This window comes from Carassius gibelio, chromosome B10, assembly GCF_023724105.1.
Source record: "Carassius gibelio isolate Cgi1373 ecotype wild population from Czech Republic chromosome B10, carGib1.2-hapl.c, whole genome shotgun sequence".
Classification (NCBI taxonomy): Eukaryota; Metazoa; Chordata; class Actinopteri; order Cypriniformes; family Cyprinidae; genus Carassius; species Carassius gibelio.
In genome coordinates, this window is record NC_068405.1 from 17,846,502 (window position 1) to 17,865,827 (window position 19,326).

At 36.9% G+C, this 19,326-nt stretch overlaps 3 protein-coding genes across 7 annotated transcripts; all 3 read right to left on the reverse strand.

Moving 5' to 3' along the window:
* Positions 1 to 109: 109 nt before the first annotated feature.
* LOC127966444 (B-cell CLL/lymphoma 7 protein family member B-A) lies at positions 110 to 3,363 on the reverse strand. The gene is made up of 6 exons (XM_052567411.1): positions 3,189 to 3,363; positions 2,561 to 2,636; positions 2,322 to 2,424; positions 2,035 to 2,208; positions 1,499 to 1,578; positions 110 to 1,160 (listed from the first exon to the last, which is right to left on the reverse strand). Exons 1-6 carry the CDS (start codon positions 3,278 to 3,280, stop codon positions 1,074 to 1,076), a joined length of 612 nt encoding a protein of 203 aa, XP_052423371.1. The 5' UTR covers positions 3,281 to 3,363; the 3' UTR covers positions 110 to 1,073.
* A 627-nt stretch (positions 3,364 to 3,990) lies between these two features.
* Positions 3,991 to 6,749, reverse strand: LOC127966448 (transducin beta-like protein 2). The gene is made up of 7 exons (XM_052567418.1): positions 6,238 to 6,749; positions 5,967 to 6,082; positions 5,662 to 5,846; positions 5,411 to 5,562; positions 5,180 to 5,306; positions 4,769 to 4,921; positions 3,991 to 4,548 (listed from the first exon to the last, which is right to left on the reverse strand). The coding sequence occupies exons 1-7, from the start codon at positions 6,368 to 6,370 to the stop codon at positions 4,089 to 4,091; spliced, it is 1,326 nt and encodes a 441-aa protein (XP_052423378.1). The 5' UTR covers positions 6,371 to 6,749; the 3' UTR covers positions 3,991 to 4,088.
* A 920-nt stretch (positions 6,750 to 7,669) lies between these two features.
* LOC127966446 (PR domain zinc finger protein 15) lies at positions 7,670 to 18,987 on the reverse strand. 5 transcript variants are annotated; one of them, XM_052567416.1, is made up of 24 exons: positions 18,873 to 18,987; positions 17,720 to 17,759; positions 16,966 to 17,059; positions 16,208 to 16,361; positions 15,978 to 16,130; positions 15,720 to 15,822; positions 15,395 to 15,643; positions 15,136 to 15,286; positions 14,612 to 14,733; positions 14,431 to 14,525; positions 14,229 to 14,316; positions 13,709 to 13,876; positions 13,314 to 13,408; positions 13,098 to 13,229; positions 12,757 to 12,900; positions 12,068 to 12,231; positions 11,900 to 11,979; positions 11,701 to 11,820; positions 11,435 to 11,566; positions 11,263 to 11,346; positions 11,002 to 11,177; positions 10,197 to 10,274; positions 9,857 to 10,060; positions 7,670 to 8,699 (listed from the first exon to the last, which is right to left on the reverse strand). In XM_052567416.1, the coding sequence occupies exons 2-24, from the start codon at positions 17,748 to 17,750 to the stop codon at positions 8,160 to 8,162; spliced, it is 3,357 nt and encodes a 1,118-aa protein (XP_052423376.1). In that variant the 5' UTR covers positions 17,751 to 17,759; positions 18,873 to 18,987; the 3' UTR covers positions 7,670 to 8,159. The 5 variants fall into 5 exon arrangements, with proteins under 5 accessions (XP_052423376.1, XP_052423375.1, XP_052423374.1 ...); XM_052567415.1 differs by having other exon boundaries at positions 10,197 to 10,277; XM_052567414.1 differs by having other exon boundaries at positions 15,136 to 15,289.
* Positions 18,988 to 19,326: the final 339 nt, after the last annotated feature.

A 19,326-nucleotide genomic window follows, 5' to 3' on the forward strand; every position in this document is an offset into this window, starting at 1 on the left:
TAATTACATTCTTCATCAAGAAAGCTTATTGGAAACGCCAATTTTTTCAACGGTGGCATACATTATTATTTGTAAAGAATATTGATGAAAATAAATCTTGAAAATGATCTTGAGATGTCTAAAATTTTAATGATATTTTCAGCAAATAACAATACGACGGCTTCATCAACTTCAGTGTGCCCACTAGACAACTGTGTAAAAAATAAAAGGTGGCATAAGAGGCAGACATTTTTAGGGGTGTCCTACAGCGACAAAACAGTACATTTTCAATTCCTACAAACAAATGAGAGGAGGCACTACAGACCCTGAGACCAGAATCTACAAGCAGAAAATATAGATATCATATATAAATGTAAACTGAATTTGATTAAAGACATTCTTCATGTTGAATCATGGTTTTTATAAAAAGGCAATGGTGTGGTCTAATAAGCTTATTTGTGCATTAAAGCGTGATGTGTTCAATTATATTCCAAGTACCCTTATCATTTAACTCGTTATTTGACTTTGTTTTGGAGGACATTTTCTTCAATAATGGCTAAGCCTTCAGTCAACATTAAATTAGTTTATGGCTTTGTTTTAATAACAAGCATCACATTCTAATGACAATAAAATAAAACTATTATCATTGTAATAAATGTAACATAAATGTCAGCAAGAAGGGCTTAATAGAGATAATACATTCATTCATTTTCCATGTAAACAGAAATGTCTAGTTAATAGTCTTTTGGCTTTTTTTGGTTTTGGCCAATAAATGTTGAATTAATGCATCATTCATGTTATGTCGGAATTGGAGATAGCAATTCAGAGATTCTTCTATGAGATCTTCAGAAATCCTGACATGACCTGAACGGAAGCATACTGTGGGAGATATGAAGATGTTGTAATATGAAGATTTGTAAATGTTGCAAAGTGATCCCATTCGATAATAAATATAGTGCTTTTTTGATGTCTGGTCCATATTGTGTCTTTTGCAGCAGTTCTAGGAAGGTCAGTGATCAGTCTGGCTGATTATCAATGCCCAGTGTACTGTGTGTGTGTGTGTTTGTGTGTGTGTGTGTGTGTGTGTGTGTGTGTTAGCTAAAAGTGGCCGCCTGGATGACCGAGACCTGCTCAATACAGATTCTTTTCAGTGGTGGGGCTCCACAACTGTCCTCATCCTCCTGTACTCAAAGTAAAAGGAACAATAAATTATTAATTAGTTATTAATTTCACTAGTACAATAGGTTTATTATAACAAATAAATATTACAAAATATATTATAAATACAAAATAAATATAGTAAAATAAAGAGCAAAAAGGGTTAAAAAAAATATATAAATTTTATATTTTAAATATTATATATAGGTATTTATGTATTTTTATGTTTCTGATATACACCACTACAAATTTTTTTTTAAACTAATATGAATTTGAAAGAAAGCAAGGTTCACAGTCTAAGGCAGAGGAACTGTCCCAGCATTCATGCTTCGTTATGTAGAACCTCTGACTAGTTTTGTACCTGAGCAGTGAGGGGTAAAAGATCTTCTTTGATCAGTGTCGGCGGCTCATCTGCAATCTCACTTGACTGCAGCAGTGGCTCTAGAAAAAAAAAAAACCTTTTCATTTTTAAAAGTGGGTCAATTCAACTGACTGAACGATTTCGGTGACCTACCGTGAAATGTGTAGTTTTGGAGATACGAGCATAATGTATTTGTTCAGATCACAATCACATTGACACAAAGAGGGCAAACAACTCACTGTGAGATCTCAGGTTAATATGACTACAGTAAATATTTTAACCAAATTCATAAAATGACAAGCTTTATAAAACACCGGATATACCTTTGTAAATGTGTAATTTAAATAAATATCTAAATAATAATATTATACATAAATAATAAATAATGAAAATATTTAGTTATATAATATAATAAAATATAATGAATCCCTCAACTCAGAGGTTAACAAGAAAATATCTTAAAAATGCAATATATATATATATCTATCAGTTATGAGATTTAAACTCTCATAAACTCTTAGAAAAAGAAATCTCACCTTCCATGATTTCCTGGCCGAGGGTGGGCGGTTGTGGGTCATCTGTAGGGTAGTCTAGACTCTGAGGTGCAGGGCTGACCGGCTCACTGGGCTGTGGACTGGAGTTGTTGCTGCTGTCTGCAGCTGCTTTATGCTGGTAGGAGTCTGACAGGGAACTTTGGTTGCTGTTCTCATCTTAGAAGGCAGGAGGCAACCAAAAGAAGATAAGAATTTGAGATGAAAGAAGGTAAACAATACAATTTTGGCAGAATTTGATTGAACTTTGCCTTTAAAATGCAAATGTTTACCTTGATAATCTAACAGTACAGAACAGGAGTTATCAGATGACTCCTCTGTTGGAAAATTTTTCCGTTGTATCTCTCCACCCACAGACACTTTGCTCTTGTCCTTCTAAAAGACATCAGGTTACAGATACAGTAAATATAGTGAAGGAAAATCCTATACTTTATAGATGTTGATCTAATGTATAAAACTAACTCTCAAACAATTAAAACCAAGAGAAATCATCATCTTAGATTTGTCATACCTCCTTTGTGTCCACTACAGGAACCCATTTAAATATTCTTAATGATGTATCTCCAACTGTGACCCATTTCTTCTCCCTGAAATAGAGGAATTGTGTAACAGGTTTCCCATAAAAATGACTTAAAAGCTCTATCAAGTTTCCATGTTAAAAATGCAACCATGCAGAAAAAAGCACTTATCAAGTTTCCATTTGGAGAAAGTTTAAAGGCTCCTCTAAGAGCTGCTTTTTCGGGACATGTGGGATTACAAAGTCCATTTGTTGATGAGTTGAACTCTATCCAATATCCCTATTTATTTCAATCACAAAAGTGTTTAGTTTTTGCTGGGCTAAACCCTGAGAGAATGTGCTTTTTCTTGCACAGTAATTGAATAATAAACTTACAAGTATATATATATATAAAATATGCTTCATCAGAACATAAAGAAAGCTTTTAAAAGTCCTCTCTGGACCCGCCTCTTTTTGCCACTTGTCCCATGAGAAAACAAAGACAAGCCGTTGACATTGGCTGTCTCTTGTGTCAATCAAACGGCATCCTCTTATAAAACTCCTCCTCCTTTCCGACTGAAGTTTCTCTTTTGAAAAACATTTCTCTCTATTAAAGTATTGTGACGATGCCCGTCATACTCACCATCTCCGTACTTTCTCGATAGCCGCCATGACTTTCTTAATGTCATCTTTAGCGCGGCTTCGGGTCTCCGCGCGGACCGAGCGACCCGACATTTCTGAATTTTATCAGTGCTCTTACTGGAATCGTGTCGGTCTCGCAGTCTGGCTTCGCTAATCTCGCATCGCGAGAACTCATGACTCCACTTTCCAGGGCTTCTTGACAGGTCCCACCTACTTATTGAGGGCACAGGTGGCTGTTGTGGATTTATTTCTTACGTTTTTGGTGACTTTATTGCCGCTAGTCACATATATCACTCAACGACCGATGGCCCAACCCATATTGTAAAATGTGTACTTATTTTTAATCAAAATGCTTTAATATAATTTAAAAAGGTCAAAGTTAATTTCAAAATAAAAGTCTTTCAGATCTATTCTTATTTTTTAAATTAAGAATTAAGATATTAAAATGTGTTGTGATTATTAAAGTTAATGTTGAATATTATATGTTAATCGAGCGTAATACCAGCAATGTATAAGATAAAATGTGATAAAACCAAAACGCAAATGAGCTTTTTTGTTTGACATTTAGATAAAAAAAAGAATATACATTTTTTAACTGTTTATATCATATAATGAATAATAATGAATACAATCAACAGAAACGTATATGTGTGTGTGTGTGTGTAAATAAAAGGGTGTTTCCATTTCAGTATGACTGTATTTTGCCTTTGTAGGACATATTTCCCCTTATTTCACCTTAAAAGCCACAAAGAGATGGCAGTAGAAAAATCGGTGAAAGAGGAACAAAAGTAATTGACAAATACTTAAAAACACCCAATTTATTCAATAAAATCAGCATGCTAAATCAAATTAATTCTGAAACCAAAAACAGACTAAATTTCCAGTGAAATCAAATCAGCTTTTAGTTCTTTGTTGCATTCAGCACTGTGTCCAGAGCATTCTGAGCATCTGTGATCTGCTGCTGGAGTCTCTGTCTCACTCCATCGTTTGAGGCTTTCTTCAGCATGGTCTGCATGTCCTGGATGGCAGCACGGTAACCGACTGCATTGTGAAAGACGCGAATGGCACGGTCCCCACTACTCACTAGGAAGCGATTGTTGATGTCAAACTTAAGGTCTGTTATCTCTTCGCTGTGAACACCGTGAAACTCCTCCTCTAGTTCACCAGTGCTGGCACTGTACATAGCTATATCAAAACCATTTGATATGGCTACTACACGACCGTCAGGAGACAGGGCAATGCGGCTCCCCTCGGACACCTGACATGGCACGGTCCGGAGCAAATATGGGTCCTGCTTTTTCTTATACTCCACATCAGTGTCCCACAGCTTCCACGTGCCGTCTTTGGACACAGTCACCATTCTGTAAATGGAAATGATTTAAATGTTATTAAATAAAGCTAAATCTAAATTTAACAGAATCTAAAAATTAAGTATCTGCTATAATAATACATGCTATTATAGTATTACTACATTATAGATTCATTTATATGACTTAGTTATGCATTTATGATTTGATTTATAGAAATATATTTATATTATTATATGTTTCCGATCAATAGTAAAAGATGAGATGATCTTGCCTCCGAGAGTCGTTGGAGAAATCAAAGGAGTAAACCCCAGCCGAATGTCCCTTAAGGTCAAATGCACGGGCGACCTCTTTGAACTCCCCTGATTTAGCAAAGCAAACCTCCCACACCTTCACATCAGGGGTGAAGCCGCAGGAAGCAACAAACCTAATGAGAAGGAAAACAAATTGTTTTATTTAGATCTACATTATTACCACTGATGCGCCACATAAATCTTTGTATGACTCTTAGTGGTGCAAAGAGGTTTTCATCAAAGAAAGGAACACTTTTAACTACATTAAAAATGTCAATTCAGATTGTTATTGCTCCAAAAAACATTTCACTAACATTATAAGTGTATATATCAGTAAAAAAAAATACATATGATACGAGCCCTAGAGGTTCTGGAGGTTTCAGAAAACACACCTTCCACACGGTGAGACAGCAACATGCGAGTTGGTCATCTGATTCGTGTTAATAGTAGCTAAAGCTTCTCCCTTTAGATCCCAGATCACAATGGTGGTGTCAACAGAGGCAGACATTATAAATTTGCCTGAAAACAGAATATACAATTACTATTTAAGTCTTCTGTAAGATTGCTTAGCCTATGTGTATCCCATTTAGTTTAGCTGCATTTAATTACTGGAGTTCACCGACCGGTCTCTGCAATTCCGATGTTGATAACGATCCCTTTGTGTTTCTGAGGGAAATCCTCTGGGGCAGCTTTGAAATTGAATGTCCCATCATCCTTTTTAATCATCTTATAGATGCGAATGGTCTCTCCATTATCCAGCCAAGTGATAAATGCTCTAGGGACAAACACGAACCAGTCAGCAGCAATAACAGTTACTGAAAATGGTTAGATTTAACCTAATTGAACTGCGGGTTATTAATGAAGCAGAACATACCGAGAGTCTGGGCTGAAGCGGACGAGTGTGGCATGGTCAAACTCAACATTGGCCCGCAAGCACTTGTGATCTCGTTCCAGGAAGTCTTTCGTGCTCCAGATCCTGATGGTACGATCATCCGAGCAAGATGCAAGGTATTTGCCATTGCTACTAAAATCTAGGCAGGTGACATTACCACTGTGATTCTAAAAAGGAGAAATGAAACGCACAGAAAAGGGCTTTGAAGACAACATTTTGAAATGTCTTTACTGTAACAAGCCTTGACAGTAAATGTTTACTAGATCTGATATTTAAGCAGGAATCACCTTCAGACTAGAAGCCAGTAGCTTGTGTGAGAATGTGTGCTGCTGCGGTTTCTCCTTACGGGGGCGCTGTTGATGCTTCTGCTTTTTGGAAGAAGCTTTCGCTGCATTTTCCTCCACTGAAACATTATCCAGCAGTTTGATTGTGAAGACATGACACAAAAATAGACTACTTTAAAACATAAACATTGACTAATTTAAAATACCGCTACATTAGTGACAAGAACTCAACTTCAAAACTTGTTGGTAGGTGTGAGAGACATGCGTCGCTTACCCGGAGCACTGGTGTCTTTCTTCTGTTCGTTCTGCTCAGATAACTCGCCTTTCTGTCTGCTAACAGCCACGACCACCAACAAAACCAGCGCACCTATCAGTAGTGATAGTGCAAAAATAGCTGCAAACTCCATTCTGGCGAGATCTCTGCCACGTTTTCACTCCTGGCACAAGCAAGCAAACTCAGTCCCCGGCTGTGAAGCTGCAGATTTGTCTTTCTCTCTTTTCTGTAACTCGAGTCGCACTTAGTTCCACTTCACTCCAGTGAAACGCTGCAACACATAACCGTGATCTTCACTGACTATCCTTGTGCATCAAACTTCTCTGTCATTACGCGACAGTCCCCTGTATTTGTTTCGTTATATAAATTACGTGTAGGTAATGAAATCTTAAAATAGTCTATTTTATAAAATAATTCATTATATTGTACAGAATCTAGTGACAAACGTTAACTCGCCACCGCGCAGCCGCGAGATTCTCTTCTTCCTTGTGGAGTGAATGACTTCGGTGAAGTTCGCGCTGTTAGCGCCACTAGCGGTGTGGAGTACAGCAGAGCAGAACTTTAGACCGATGTTAAATTCTTTGTTTTTCTTTGCATTTAGACCGTGGATAATTAACGTGGACGTTTTTAACAACTAGATAATTATAGTATATTTGTATAGGGCTTTTTACCATACAAATCATGTAAAGCAACTTTACAGAAAATGAAGTTTCTTCAATATTTAGTAGTTGCTTATCAGTGGTGACTGTCAGTTTATGTCCATATGGCAGACATTTTCGGTAAAAACTAATCAAGGACGTAGTCAAACAGACTATAAACACTATTAAAAGGAATTATTATATGACGCAATCACACTTAAAGCAATATTTGTTAGTTCTGTATGTTGTTTCAGGGTTTCCATCATCTGAGCTCCTCTGAGAGGTTGGCATCATCTCTTTTCAGGTGTTCTGGATCCAGACTGAAGCTTGTGTAAATCCTAGGCAGGCAAAACAGAGAACCAAATAGAGACACAATTAGCATAGCTGCTGTTCCAACCAAGTAAAATTTATTAGTTTAACCCAAGTTAAAGAATAAGAATGTGCATTTCATCAGATATAACTGCAGTCCAAAGTTATGAGTTGCATTATTTGAATGCTTGGCTAAAGAGATGCGTTTTTAATCTAGATTTAAACAGAGAGAGTCTGTCTGAACCCCGACCATTATCAGGAAGGCTATTCTAGAGTTTAGGAGCCAAAAACGAAAAAGCTCTACCTCCTTTAGTGGACTTTGCTATCCAAGGTACTACCAAAAGTCCAGCGTTTTGTGACCTTAGGGAGCTTGATTGATTTTAGCGTTGGTAGGCTAGTTAGGTATGCAGGAGCTAAACCATTTAGAGGGCGTACAATTAATTTACATTAATACAAATTCAACAACAAAAAAAATACACCTCCGAGACGAGCCCATGCATGCATTTATTAGAAGGCCAACCCATTTGTTTTTTAAAAGGAAACAAAAAAATAGCAAAAATTTCCAGTTAGCACTTACAATACAATCTATCCACGTATGACATTTATATCGATTCATTCTTTTTGACATCATCAATCCACAGGTGCTACAGCATGGCATCATACAACAAATATAATCTGAGTTACTATTTAAAAAAAACTAAGGTCCCCGCTTCCTCTTAAATCATAATCGGACATTTCATGCATTTATTAAAAAATAAAATAAAATAAGATAATCACCTCCAGGATCTTCATAATTTGTTGAAACTGTTTAATACATTCAAACAAAAGACTTGCACTGCCCTTATAGTCACAGTCAGACTTTCAACAACGAGAAGTGCTCAATTATTAACAAAACCTTTCATCATATTGGTCCTAACTCTTAACCAACTTCCAAAATTGGATCTTAGCTATAAATTATATAATATATCTAATTTCTCAGTAGCTGAACATCTGTGTTGCTGTGGCGGTCTGTTGTTGGGGAGGTCCTGTGACCTGCGGCTGAATCTGGTGCCTTTGTTCTGGCAGTGATTGTGGCTGTTCTGGGGGAGCCTGAGTGTCTGTCTGGGTTTCATCTATGGTGCTTGCATGAGCTCCGTCGGTCGATGCGACAGGCCTCCAGGTTAGAGCCGGCTGCTCCAGCTGGTGGGAGATCGGGTTGACGAAGGTAGTGAGGTTGATGAAATGTGCAACCGATTGTGGAGCTGCGGCCCCCGTGGATCCCACCGCCTCTGACTGGAGATCCGCCGGCCGGTTGTGCAGCATTGCCGAACCACTGACAGCATCGAATGTCACAGTGAGGATGGAGCTGTCCAGGGTGATGGGGCGATCGGTTGGAGCGAGGTGGCTGACAGCGACTGGCTGCAGGTTGCTGAACTGTGCAGAAGCGGGTGAGGTGATGGGGGTCACGGTGATGTTGGTCAAACTGACCGAGCTGGAGGGGGCTGGAGGGGCACTGGGGTCGGCCAGCACTACCACCTGTGTGTGTACATTGGACAGAGGAGATCATTCAATATAATCACATGAAACAACACTTAAAATCAAAGTTGTATTAAAAGTCATGGACTGGATTTCACAACCTCCTTTGCTTTAAGCAAAGTGAAACAAAATATTTGATCATTAATTTTTTTTTTTTATCTCTCAGGAATTGATTTGATCTAGGGAAACACTACAAATATTGATTGATATTAGATATTTATGTATTACTGTAATAAACTGAAATGTTAAATGTAATCTTTAGTAAATCTAAAAATATATATCCTTTTTTTAAAACCATATATTAATAAGTTATGATGAAGTTTTTGGTGTTTCATTTTTAACTTGGAACAAAAAAAAAATTATTATCTGCCGATCATCAGTTTCAGCCATTACATGAAAATAGTTATATGTTTATCATCAGAATTTTCATATCGTTAATTGAATTGTTAAAAGAATCATTCTCAATGTTACCAGGAATGTACATTATGGAAGTGAATGGGGTTCACTTTTAAACTGATTGAATTCGATTTAATAACACTGTTAAATGTAATCTTCAGCACATCTTAAAATTAATATACATTTTATATACTGTACATTATGTTATGATACCCAAATTCACATGTAGCATTTAAAAAAAATATTTTAGGGTTTAATTTTTTATTTACTAAATGTTATATTTAAATAATATAACAACTTATAGTTAAAGCTGTAGTCCTTAACTTTTGATGCTCTAGTGGTTAATAAACAGAACTCCGTGCTTTTTGCAGAAGAACACTGTAGCCGGAGCTACTTTTCTCTGTTTATGTCTTTCACGAATCATGCAGGCACTAGGCTACTCTGCAGCAGTACCTACCCGAACCAGTCTAAAACAGTCCAAATACAAACACTTCTCAGAGGTGTACCGTAGTGATTCAGGACAAGCCAAAAACACGGTTTGGAAAATGGATTCATGGTATACTCGCTTATGTAAATGTACATTTTCAACACAAAAAAGTTGCAGCTTTAACTAAAACATGAATTAACTTTAGACCCACAGTATAGAATTTTAATTACATTTTGAACAGAATCAGGCTCAATAAGGCCAGCAGTTTGCATTAACAAAATAAAGAGTGTTGATTCTTATTTCATGTTGACTTGGCGTTTCTGATAGAACAAACCTGTTGTATGCTCTGCACGGCAGAGTTGGTTTCATCTCCCACAGTGGTGGAGAACTCCGTGGGTTTGCTGGTGAAGTCATCGTACTCATCTGAATCAGACAGCTCAGGCTCATGAGGCAGGTGTTTTGCCCTCTTCTTGGAGTGATTGGAGTTCCTGGAGACTTTTTCTGCAGTGAGAGAGCCTTTCTCCAGAGTCAGAGAGGGCTGAACACCAGCGAGAATGACAAACAGAAACCAAATCAGGAAAAACACTTTTAAATGTTTCTCGTGCAACAAATTATCTCTGTTAATTTCCATTCTCTGTCTATCATCACGCAATGCAGGCTGTTTAAAGACAAACCTGTGAAATACTGATGGTGGAAGCGTCGACTGTTGAGGGTTCTTGAAGATCAAAGTCACTCAGCCGTACTGCCGCAATCTGCTGCGATCACATGAAACTTAAACATCTTAGATTTCCATAAACTCAAAAATCTTAAAGATATGGGTAACAAGGTGAAATGAAAATGTTCTTTAAGGTCTGTATTTTGTCATTTCATAAACTTTTATTTTTTTAATTAATTAGTCTATGTTACTGACTAAAATAGTATGTAATTTACAGTAAAATACAGTAAAAATAATAATATTGTAAAATATTATTACAATTTAAAATAACTATTTTATATTTGCATATTATTTGCTGCCATTTGTGACAGTATGACAGTAAAGACAGTTTTATTTTACTAAGACAGCATGTAATTTATTCAACAAATACATTATTTATTTGATGCAAACTTATAGATACATATTTTACAAATTGATATTTTAAAAATCCATTTATTTAAATGTGTAGAATTCACTAAATAATGTTTAAAATGTTTTAAATGCATAACAAGATTTATCCGTACAAAATGAATGATGGTTGAATTACTTTTTTTTACATTTCTGTTTATACATTTAGCAGACGTTTTATCCAAATTTACTTTTTTCCTCTTCTATATCATTGTTAATATCTTGTCATGAATTTTTTCTCGTCCTACATACCAGTTTTTTAATTCAAGTAACTGAATAATCATCACTCCGTTCATAATTCTTACCGTAATAATCATTGACAATATCAATTTTGATCACTAATGTCATTAACCTTGAGGCGTGTAGTAGTGTCTCACCTCGGGGTGTTTGCGGCGCATGTGGCGGTTCATGGAGGCGCGTGTGGAGACTTTGGTGCCACACAGGTGGCAGCTCTGAGCCTCCACCTTCTCATGGGTCAGCTGCATGTGTTTCTGCAGCATATACTGCGTCACATACTTCTTGTCACAGACGGCGCAAGAAAACGTCTTTCCAACTACAAAAGAGAAACAGATGAGAGTAAACATCTGACTGTTTTTCTGCAACTATACCAAACACTATAATATTTCAGTGAACAGTACCTGTATGAATAAGCTTGTGCGTCTCCATTGTGTTCCTCTCACTAAACGTCTTCCCGCACAGTTCACACATGAAGTCCTTTGTGCCTGAAGGAATACGTGATTATATTTTGAATCTTGTTTTGCAGTACATATCATATGCAACATTACAGTACATGTCTAGAATGTTGCTCACCCGTGTGTCTTTTGTAATGCTTCAGCATGTTAACTTTCTGGGCAAATTTGCGGTTACACTCTTTGCATTCGTATTCTTTAATTCCCTTGTGCAGCTTCATATGATGCCGTAGAGCATGTTTTGTCTTCATGCCTGGAAAACACAGACAAATGTATGGACTCATCCCATACATGCACTGCCTCTGGAATCACTTTAAGGTTAAACCACAGCGTCTCGCATTATCATGCAAGATGTATTATGGGATAAAGAGGGATAAGTGTTCATACCTTTCCCACATTCTGCACACAGGAAGTCTCTGACGTTGTCATGGACTCTTAGATGTTCCTTTAGCATGTCTTTCCTGGCGAAAGACTTTCCACACTGATCACAGCCATGGCTCTTCACTCCTGCGGTGGAGTGGTTTTAGCATTTATGAAGCCTTGTTTATCTGTATGTTATATAATCTATTGGTAATTCCAGATTCACCTGTGTGGATGATTTTGTGCCTGTCCAGGTTGCCGATGCTGTTAAAAATCCGTCCGCACATGTCACACGGATGAATATATCTGCAAAGAAAGTAGTGGAATTGAATTCTGTTGAAAAAAAAAAGGAACCTTATGAAGTTACCATCTGTGCGTAAACGCTGTGTCTTACTTCTGCACTGCAGGATCAGGGAGGTGGTCTCGGTGGATGACCAGGTGAGCGTTGTAAGTGGCCTTCAGAGCAAAACGGCGGTTACACATGGTGCAGTTGTACCCCTTTTCCTTATGCATGTCCATTATGTGTTTCAAGTAGTCACGACCCTTGGCGAATGTCACCTTGACGAAGTTGATGAAAAGTGGGAGAAAGTTTATAATATTCTGAAAATAAATGATTTTCAAATTAAACAACATTATGAACATCACACTGATTTTAATGGGTTTTTTTATTTAGCCATTAAATGTTTTTGGAAGCAGTTGAATTTCAATTAATGGCAATAGTAAAAATATTTTCATGGAATTTTTGTACATTTACACATTTAATAAATGATAATGTGGCGATGTCGGTAAATATGGCTGTTCATATATAGTGGTGCATATTAATGAAAACGAATAAATAGCAAAACACACTTAATATTTTTTTTTATCTAAATTTGGTTTAGTTTTTTAATTCTCGCAATATACATATTCATTTAATTTTTAACAACTAATTAAATCTTGGTTATTAATTAAAAAAATTAATTTAAATTAATTAAAACATTTTTTTTTTAAATCTGAGCAAATAAATATTAGACATTAATGTTAAAAAGGCTGTACATTTTAAGATGTGAAGAAGACAATATTTAATTACTAATGACAGTTTACCTGACATTTCTTGCAGCTGTATTTGTGATGTTCAGGATCGTTCTTCTCATCTTCCTCATCAGAGCTGTCGTCACTCTCCTCCATAGAGATGCCAATCTTCTTAATGAAGTCCTCTCTCTCCTGCTCGTCCATTAAGGCGATGTCCTGAAAGAAATATGCATTCAATTATTGTACAACAACACAAATTAATCAACAATTTAATTTCCATTTAAGCATGAAAATGCCCCTAAACAAAAATGCTTTTAATAGACAGTGGTGGATCCTATTGATTCAGCATTTCCTTCCAGCCGACTAGTCCTTCAGACAACTCACCAAATACCAGATAATGAAAAATTCCTCACCTTAAAGTGTACATGAATGTGATCTCTCAGCACATCCACACGGAAGAATTTGCGGCCGCAGATCTCACAGGTGTATTTCTTGTCCCCATGGGTTAGTAAGTGTTTGTTCATGTTACTCCGACAGGAAAACACCTTGAATAAAAGGTTTGTTTTTAATTCCCGTTTTGCACAGAACTGATCTCGACATATTTGATGTAACTGATGTAGGAAATCCACCTTTCCACAAATGGGGCACGCCGAAGGCTCCTTCCTGTATTTGCTTCCCTCATCACCATTCGCTTCAAGCTCCTCTCGTTTCATGTTCTTCTGGCCTGTGGAAAAGCAATGGGTGGTGGAAGCCATTAGTGCACACACAGAGGAAGCGACATAATGGTTGATGATCTCTGCTTAAAGCGAAGGGCAAAGAAAGTTAATGAGGCCTAGGAACAGAGAACAGATGTACAAGAACCATCTGTTTAGTGCTTGTGCTTATTTACTGATTAGATCAACTTCAGACACTATCTGCCACTTTACACTTTTAAAAATACTTAATTGATATTTGAAATATGCATGGAGTCTTTGCTCGGCTTATTTGAAGAATTACATTCGAAGCAGCAATCTCAAAACCGTACCAACGACATGCCGCCTCTGGTGGTCTTGCATGACATCTTTGCGGTAGAACATCTTATTGCAGATTTCACACGCGTAGAGTTTCTCGCCATGTTTCTTTTTGTGCTTGGACAAATTACTGTTAGTGGAGAAAAACCTCGAGCATATTTCACACTGGAACGTTTTGTCATCTGCAATAGGAGGAGAACATATGCATGCTGTTGAATACATTTTCATTCATTTCTTCAAAACATTTAGAAAATAGAACTCAAGCCACGACGACTGAATTGTAAAATGATTAGGATCTGTTCATTTAATTAAATACATAACACAATTGTTAATTAGTCATATCTGTTTTTTAATCAGATAATTAAATCAACAGCCCTAAAAAAAGTAAAATAATAAATAATTTCAAAAATGAAATATGCCATTTCATAAAATATGATAATTATTTAATATTTGCACACAAATATGTATGAATAGTTTGCAATCTTTTGCTAAAGTGATTTAATGGATATCATTCAAATGAAATGTCTTCTTTACCTGTCCTGCAGTTATGAAATCTTAAGGCATTTTCCACCCGGAAGGATTTGTCACAGGTTGAACACTTGTATCTATACTCTATGTCAGGCTAAGAAATACAAAAACGCAGATTCATGTTAAAATGAATGCATCTAGCCATCGTTAAATTCGCTCTTTTATTAAATCAGTAAAGAAAACGTTATTGGCTAAAAATGTGCCATACCTCATTCTTGCTGTGTTTGTATGATATATGCTGTTTAAGACTCTCTTTTCGACTGAACATCTTGTCACACTCATCACACTTAAAACATTTATCACCTGTAAATGAAGCAAACCGTTTAGATTAATAATGAAGCATATTGCACCTCTAATAAGCTCATTTCTCAGGATGCTGGGAGAGTTACCGTGGGATCGGATGTGTCGGTTGAGGTTGCTGCTGTTCTGAAACACCTTACTGCAGAGGCAGCACTGGTAAACTCTTTTGTGATCGCCTCCCTGCCGCAGAGATCGCTTCCTCATACCAGGTCTAACAGACAAATAGGATACAGAATCAATAAATGAGTGAAACTGCACTATTGATCAAAAAGCTTGATTTATTTAAATTTTTTATTAATATTTTTGGCATTTATTTGATAAAAAATAAATAATTCTATGCTGATTTGGTGCTCTAGAAACATTTTATTATTATTATCAATGTTGAAAACAGTTGTGCTGCTTAATAAATTTGTGGAAACTGTGATATTTTTTCCCCAGGATTTTTTCTTAAAGAATAGTGAGTCAAAAGTAAATGTATAAATGTCTTTGCTGTCACTTTTGATCATTTTAATGAATCCCTGCTGAATTTCTTAACAAAAAAGGAAATAATTCCAAATGTAAACAGCAGGGAATGTGCTTTAAAACATAAAGGAATTGTAAAGGGTCTCCTTACTTCCCGGTGGAGATGGGGGAGCGTGTCATCCGAGATGTTTTGAGTGGAGGGCCATCTCCGGCAACCACCTCTTGGACATCCAGTACAGACAGGGGAACATCAGGAGCCACAGTAGTGAGCGTCCGCTCACCTGATGTAGGAACAGAGGCTTCTACTAAATGGGAGGTGGAAACATAAACTTCATTCACACAACTTTTCAAGTGTTACTTTTCAGAAAAATGCTACTTTGTAAGTCATACCCCTAAAATTCCCACCACACCTTGACTAGAATCAGCTGTTCCAGGTTTCTGTGTTTTTGTTCGCCGTGGCCTGCCTTGTTTTCTGGTTGGCTCTGGTGGGGCGGGGGCAATGTTGGCTGTGTTGTTTTGGGATACCGCCTCTGTAACCTCCTGGACAGATGGGTCTACAGCAGCCGCGGGGGTTTGGCAAAGCAGCTGGTCCGGGACAGGAAGGGTCCATGTTGTTGGCCCCTTTGTCAGAGGGACTCCAGGTTTGTTGGACACCATTTCTAAAGACACAAAGGATGAATAACGTCATCCAACAGAGCTATACTTCACATTGTACAGACTTTAAAGCACACATACCTGGTGGAGGTGGAAGTACAGGTGGCCTAAGAATAAGCCGATCCATTTTTTTGGCATAAAAAGCTCCATACCAGACTCGAAGCTCTGTTCCTGGCAGGACATCCTGAGATGGAGCAAATGAGAATAACCAAAGTAAATGAGCATTTGAAATTTAATAACAGCCTGATATTAAACTAAGCTGTGTATTATTTATCTGTAATTGTCCTCACTATATAATCACAGTGCTATGAATTGCACAGAAGTGAGGCATCAATTCACCTGTGATGTATTGAAGTAAACATCATCATCTTGCTGGTATGCCGTCAGATTCTGATGTTTGTGGTCTGTGGCGGGCCGAACCAACATCATCCAGTTACAGTCGTCTTCATTGGATGTGTCAAAGCACACCACTGAGCCATCCTTTTGAAATATCTAAGATAAACGATGGAGAAAACATCAATTATAGGCCCATTTGGATACAAGTGACATATTGACGGTCTGTTGTTTACCTTTAAAGGAAATGCCCCCTCAATTTGAAGGCTTGGAACCCTCTTGGCCTCAAACGGGCCAAAACGAGTCCTCTTAACCAGCCGACTTATTACAAATACACCTTCTTTGCCCTCCTCAGCCGACCTGATCTCCAAACTGTCTGGTAAAGACGACCTGGAACATGGACAATGATGATGTTAAAATTTCTAATTAAAAGTTAATATATAATATTAAGTTAATATCTAATATATATCTATAAAAAAAAAACTCTTATTCAGCGAGGAAGCATTAAATTGACCAAAAGTGACAACAAAAATGTATATTCTGTTACAAAGATATTCTATTTTAAATAAATACTGTTCCTTTCAAAAAAAAATTCCTGAAAAAATGAAAAAAGTTTCATGGTTCCCGCAAAAATGTTAAGCAGCACAACTTTTTAAAATGTAAAAAAAAAATGTTGATGATTTCTAAAGGATCATGTGACACTGAAGACTGGAATAATGCTGAAAAAATGTATAATAATGTAATATATAGGAATAAAATACATTTTAAAAAACAGAAAACAGTTATTTTAAATAATCAATATCAATAATATTTCACAATATTACAATAAAAACTTACTTTATATACTGTATTTGTCATAATAAAACACTTGTAATAAACACAAGACAGAGTGAATATCTGGCACATATGGTCATCTAATTGCGGTCAGTCTGCTCAAGGAGTGCCAAGAGCCTCTCTGATGGTATCTGGCCAAAAGCCACTCATGTCCGCTCACCGTGCTCGACTCAGAACAAATGAGTCCTTCACCGTGATGACAGGCCCCAGCTCAGGACACTCAGAGTCATGGTACTGCCCGCAGTCCTCACACCCTGCAGGAAGAACAGTCACATGCACATAAGACAAGGACACCGCAAAAAAAAAACCCTCACAGTGGCAATAAGGATACAATATTATCATTCTTTTGCTTGGGTTGAACACATCATATTTGCTTGGTTGGAACAGTAGCTACGCTAATTTAGTCTCTATTTGCCTCTCTGTTTCTGCCATGGGACTTGCATCCCAAGGCAACTAGGAATTACACAAGCTTCAGTCTGGATCCAACCCTTATGAAGATCTGAGATGACTAAACACCTGAGAAGAGATGATGCCCACCCACAGAAGACCTCAGATGATGATAACCCTGGAACAACATAAAACTACCAAATTTGGCTTAATCGCAACGTTTAATTGCCATCGTAGAGTTAATCGCAAAATATAATCATTGCAGTAAATAGTATCCACCGTCTGTTTGATTACGTGTATTTTGTAACATATTGCATGATTCTTACTGTACATTCCTGCCATAGTCACAATTTATAACCTACTCCTAAATATAATTTAGAAACTTAAAATTTTCTGTAAAGCTGCTTTCCAACGATTTGTATCGTAAAAAGTGCTATACATATAAAACTTGAATTGGATATGGCACTATTACTATAATGCTGCATGCATATTCATAAACACATGTGAGATTATAGTTGCATACTTACAAATAAACTCATCTGGTGTCTGCGCTGCCATTCTTACACCCTAGAGATGATGCATAAAATATGTACATTAGTTTTAACACCTGTGACAACTTTATCATTTCATTAATTTGTGTTATGATGTCCTTATGAATCTTTTGCTAATTACAGAAAACCATTTAATATTTTTTGTATACATTAACCATTAAATGTAGATTAATACAATAATTACATTACTGTAAAACATTACATATTTAAATAACAAAGACACAGAAATAACACATGATAAACCATTTTCTAGAAAAATTTGGATTGACTATCTTGTGACTTAAAAAAAAATACCCATTCAGTAATTAATAAATTACTTCTTAAATACATATAGAAATAATAAAAGACTACGTCAAACAACTTATGCTAACATTTATGTCTAAAGGAACAAGACTTTTAAAACATTTTTACCATTGCACAACATAAACATTTTTACTTTCAGTATTAAAATTACACCATATAAGGTTTATTGAAGTCATTTTTGGTATGACATTTATTTTCTTTTTTTATGTATCTTTGAATATAATTACATAAATATGGACTAATATGCAGATGTCCAGTAAGAGAAGAGTAAAGAGAAGATTATATCATCAGTATACGTTATAAAATTGTAAGTCTTTAAGGTCTTAATGCAAACATGCAGTAATAACACATAAATTCAGCTCCCCATCATAACTTTGTATTCATTGCATTGCTGTCAGTCAGCAGAGCCCAACATATTTTGTTGATGCTCCGAAGATCAACAAAAGTAACAAATTACGCTCTTTAGCAACGCAGAACAGGTAGCAGTCCGCGCATGAAACGCCTGTTAGCAGCCAGGAAAATACTAAAATACGGACAGAATCCGTGATTTGGGAAGATTTCAAACTGTAGCCGGGTTTTAACTCCGATCTCAGACTGCGCTCGCTCTTTTTCAGCAATGCAAATGTAACAAAGAACAATCGGCATGGCGGATGGAATGGAGACGCAGCGCTCATCTGGAGCCAGAGCGTTTGAAAGCGCAAAGCTCGAGGAACTGGCTTCGCTAACACTTTTCATTGCTACTGCATCTGTGAATGAGGAGCAGTCGGGCATTTCGTTCAATACGTTTGCATATAAACGCCTCACAAGTTTAGCATAAAGTCGTTACCTGTTTCCCAAACGTCTACACATTCAGTGAATCCTGACTCCGGGTTCCAATCCGCTCCAGAAACCGCGCAGGACCGGAAATAAGACCATCGAATGGCATTATGGGAAGTGTAGTTTCCCCCCCACAAACGCGTACCCTGTGAGATTTTTAGTAAATATTCCAGTTGATTAATTCGAGGATTCAAATGCATTCATGCAAACACGAAACGTCTTAATTTTGAAAGCCAAAAATCTGTAATAAGCTATCACAGCAATGCTCAGTCAGTGTTTATTAAAGATATACACAATTCCTGCAAAGCAAAGGCTGACATTCATTAAGCACAGACATAAGTCTTTGTCACTTTCTCATAATAGAGTTGCTCAGACACGGAGTCAATCTGTAGACTAACTGGGAAGGTAATTATTGGGTTTGAAGAGTGCTTCATAAACTGACATCCTTGTGGTAGTTGTAGTTC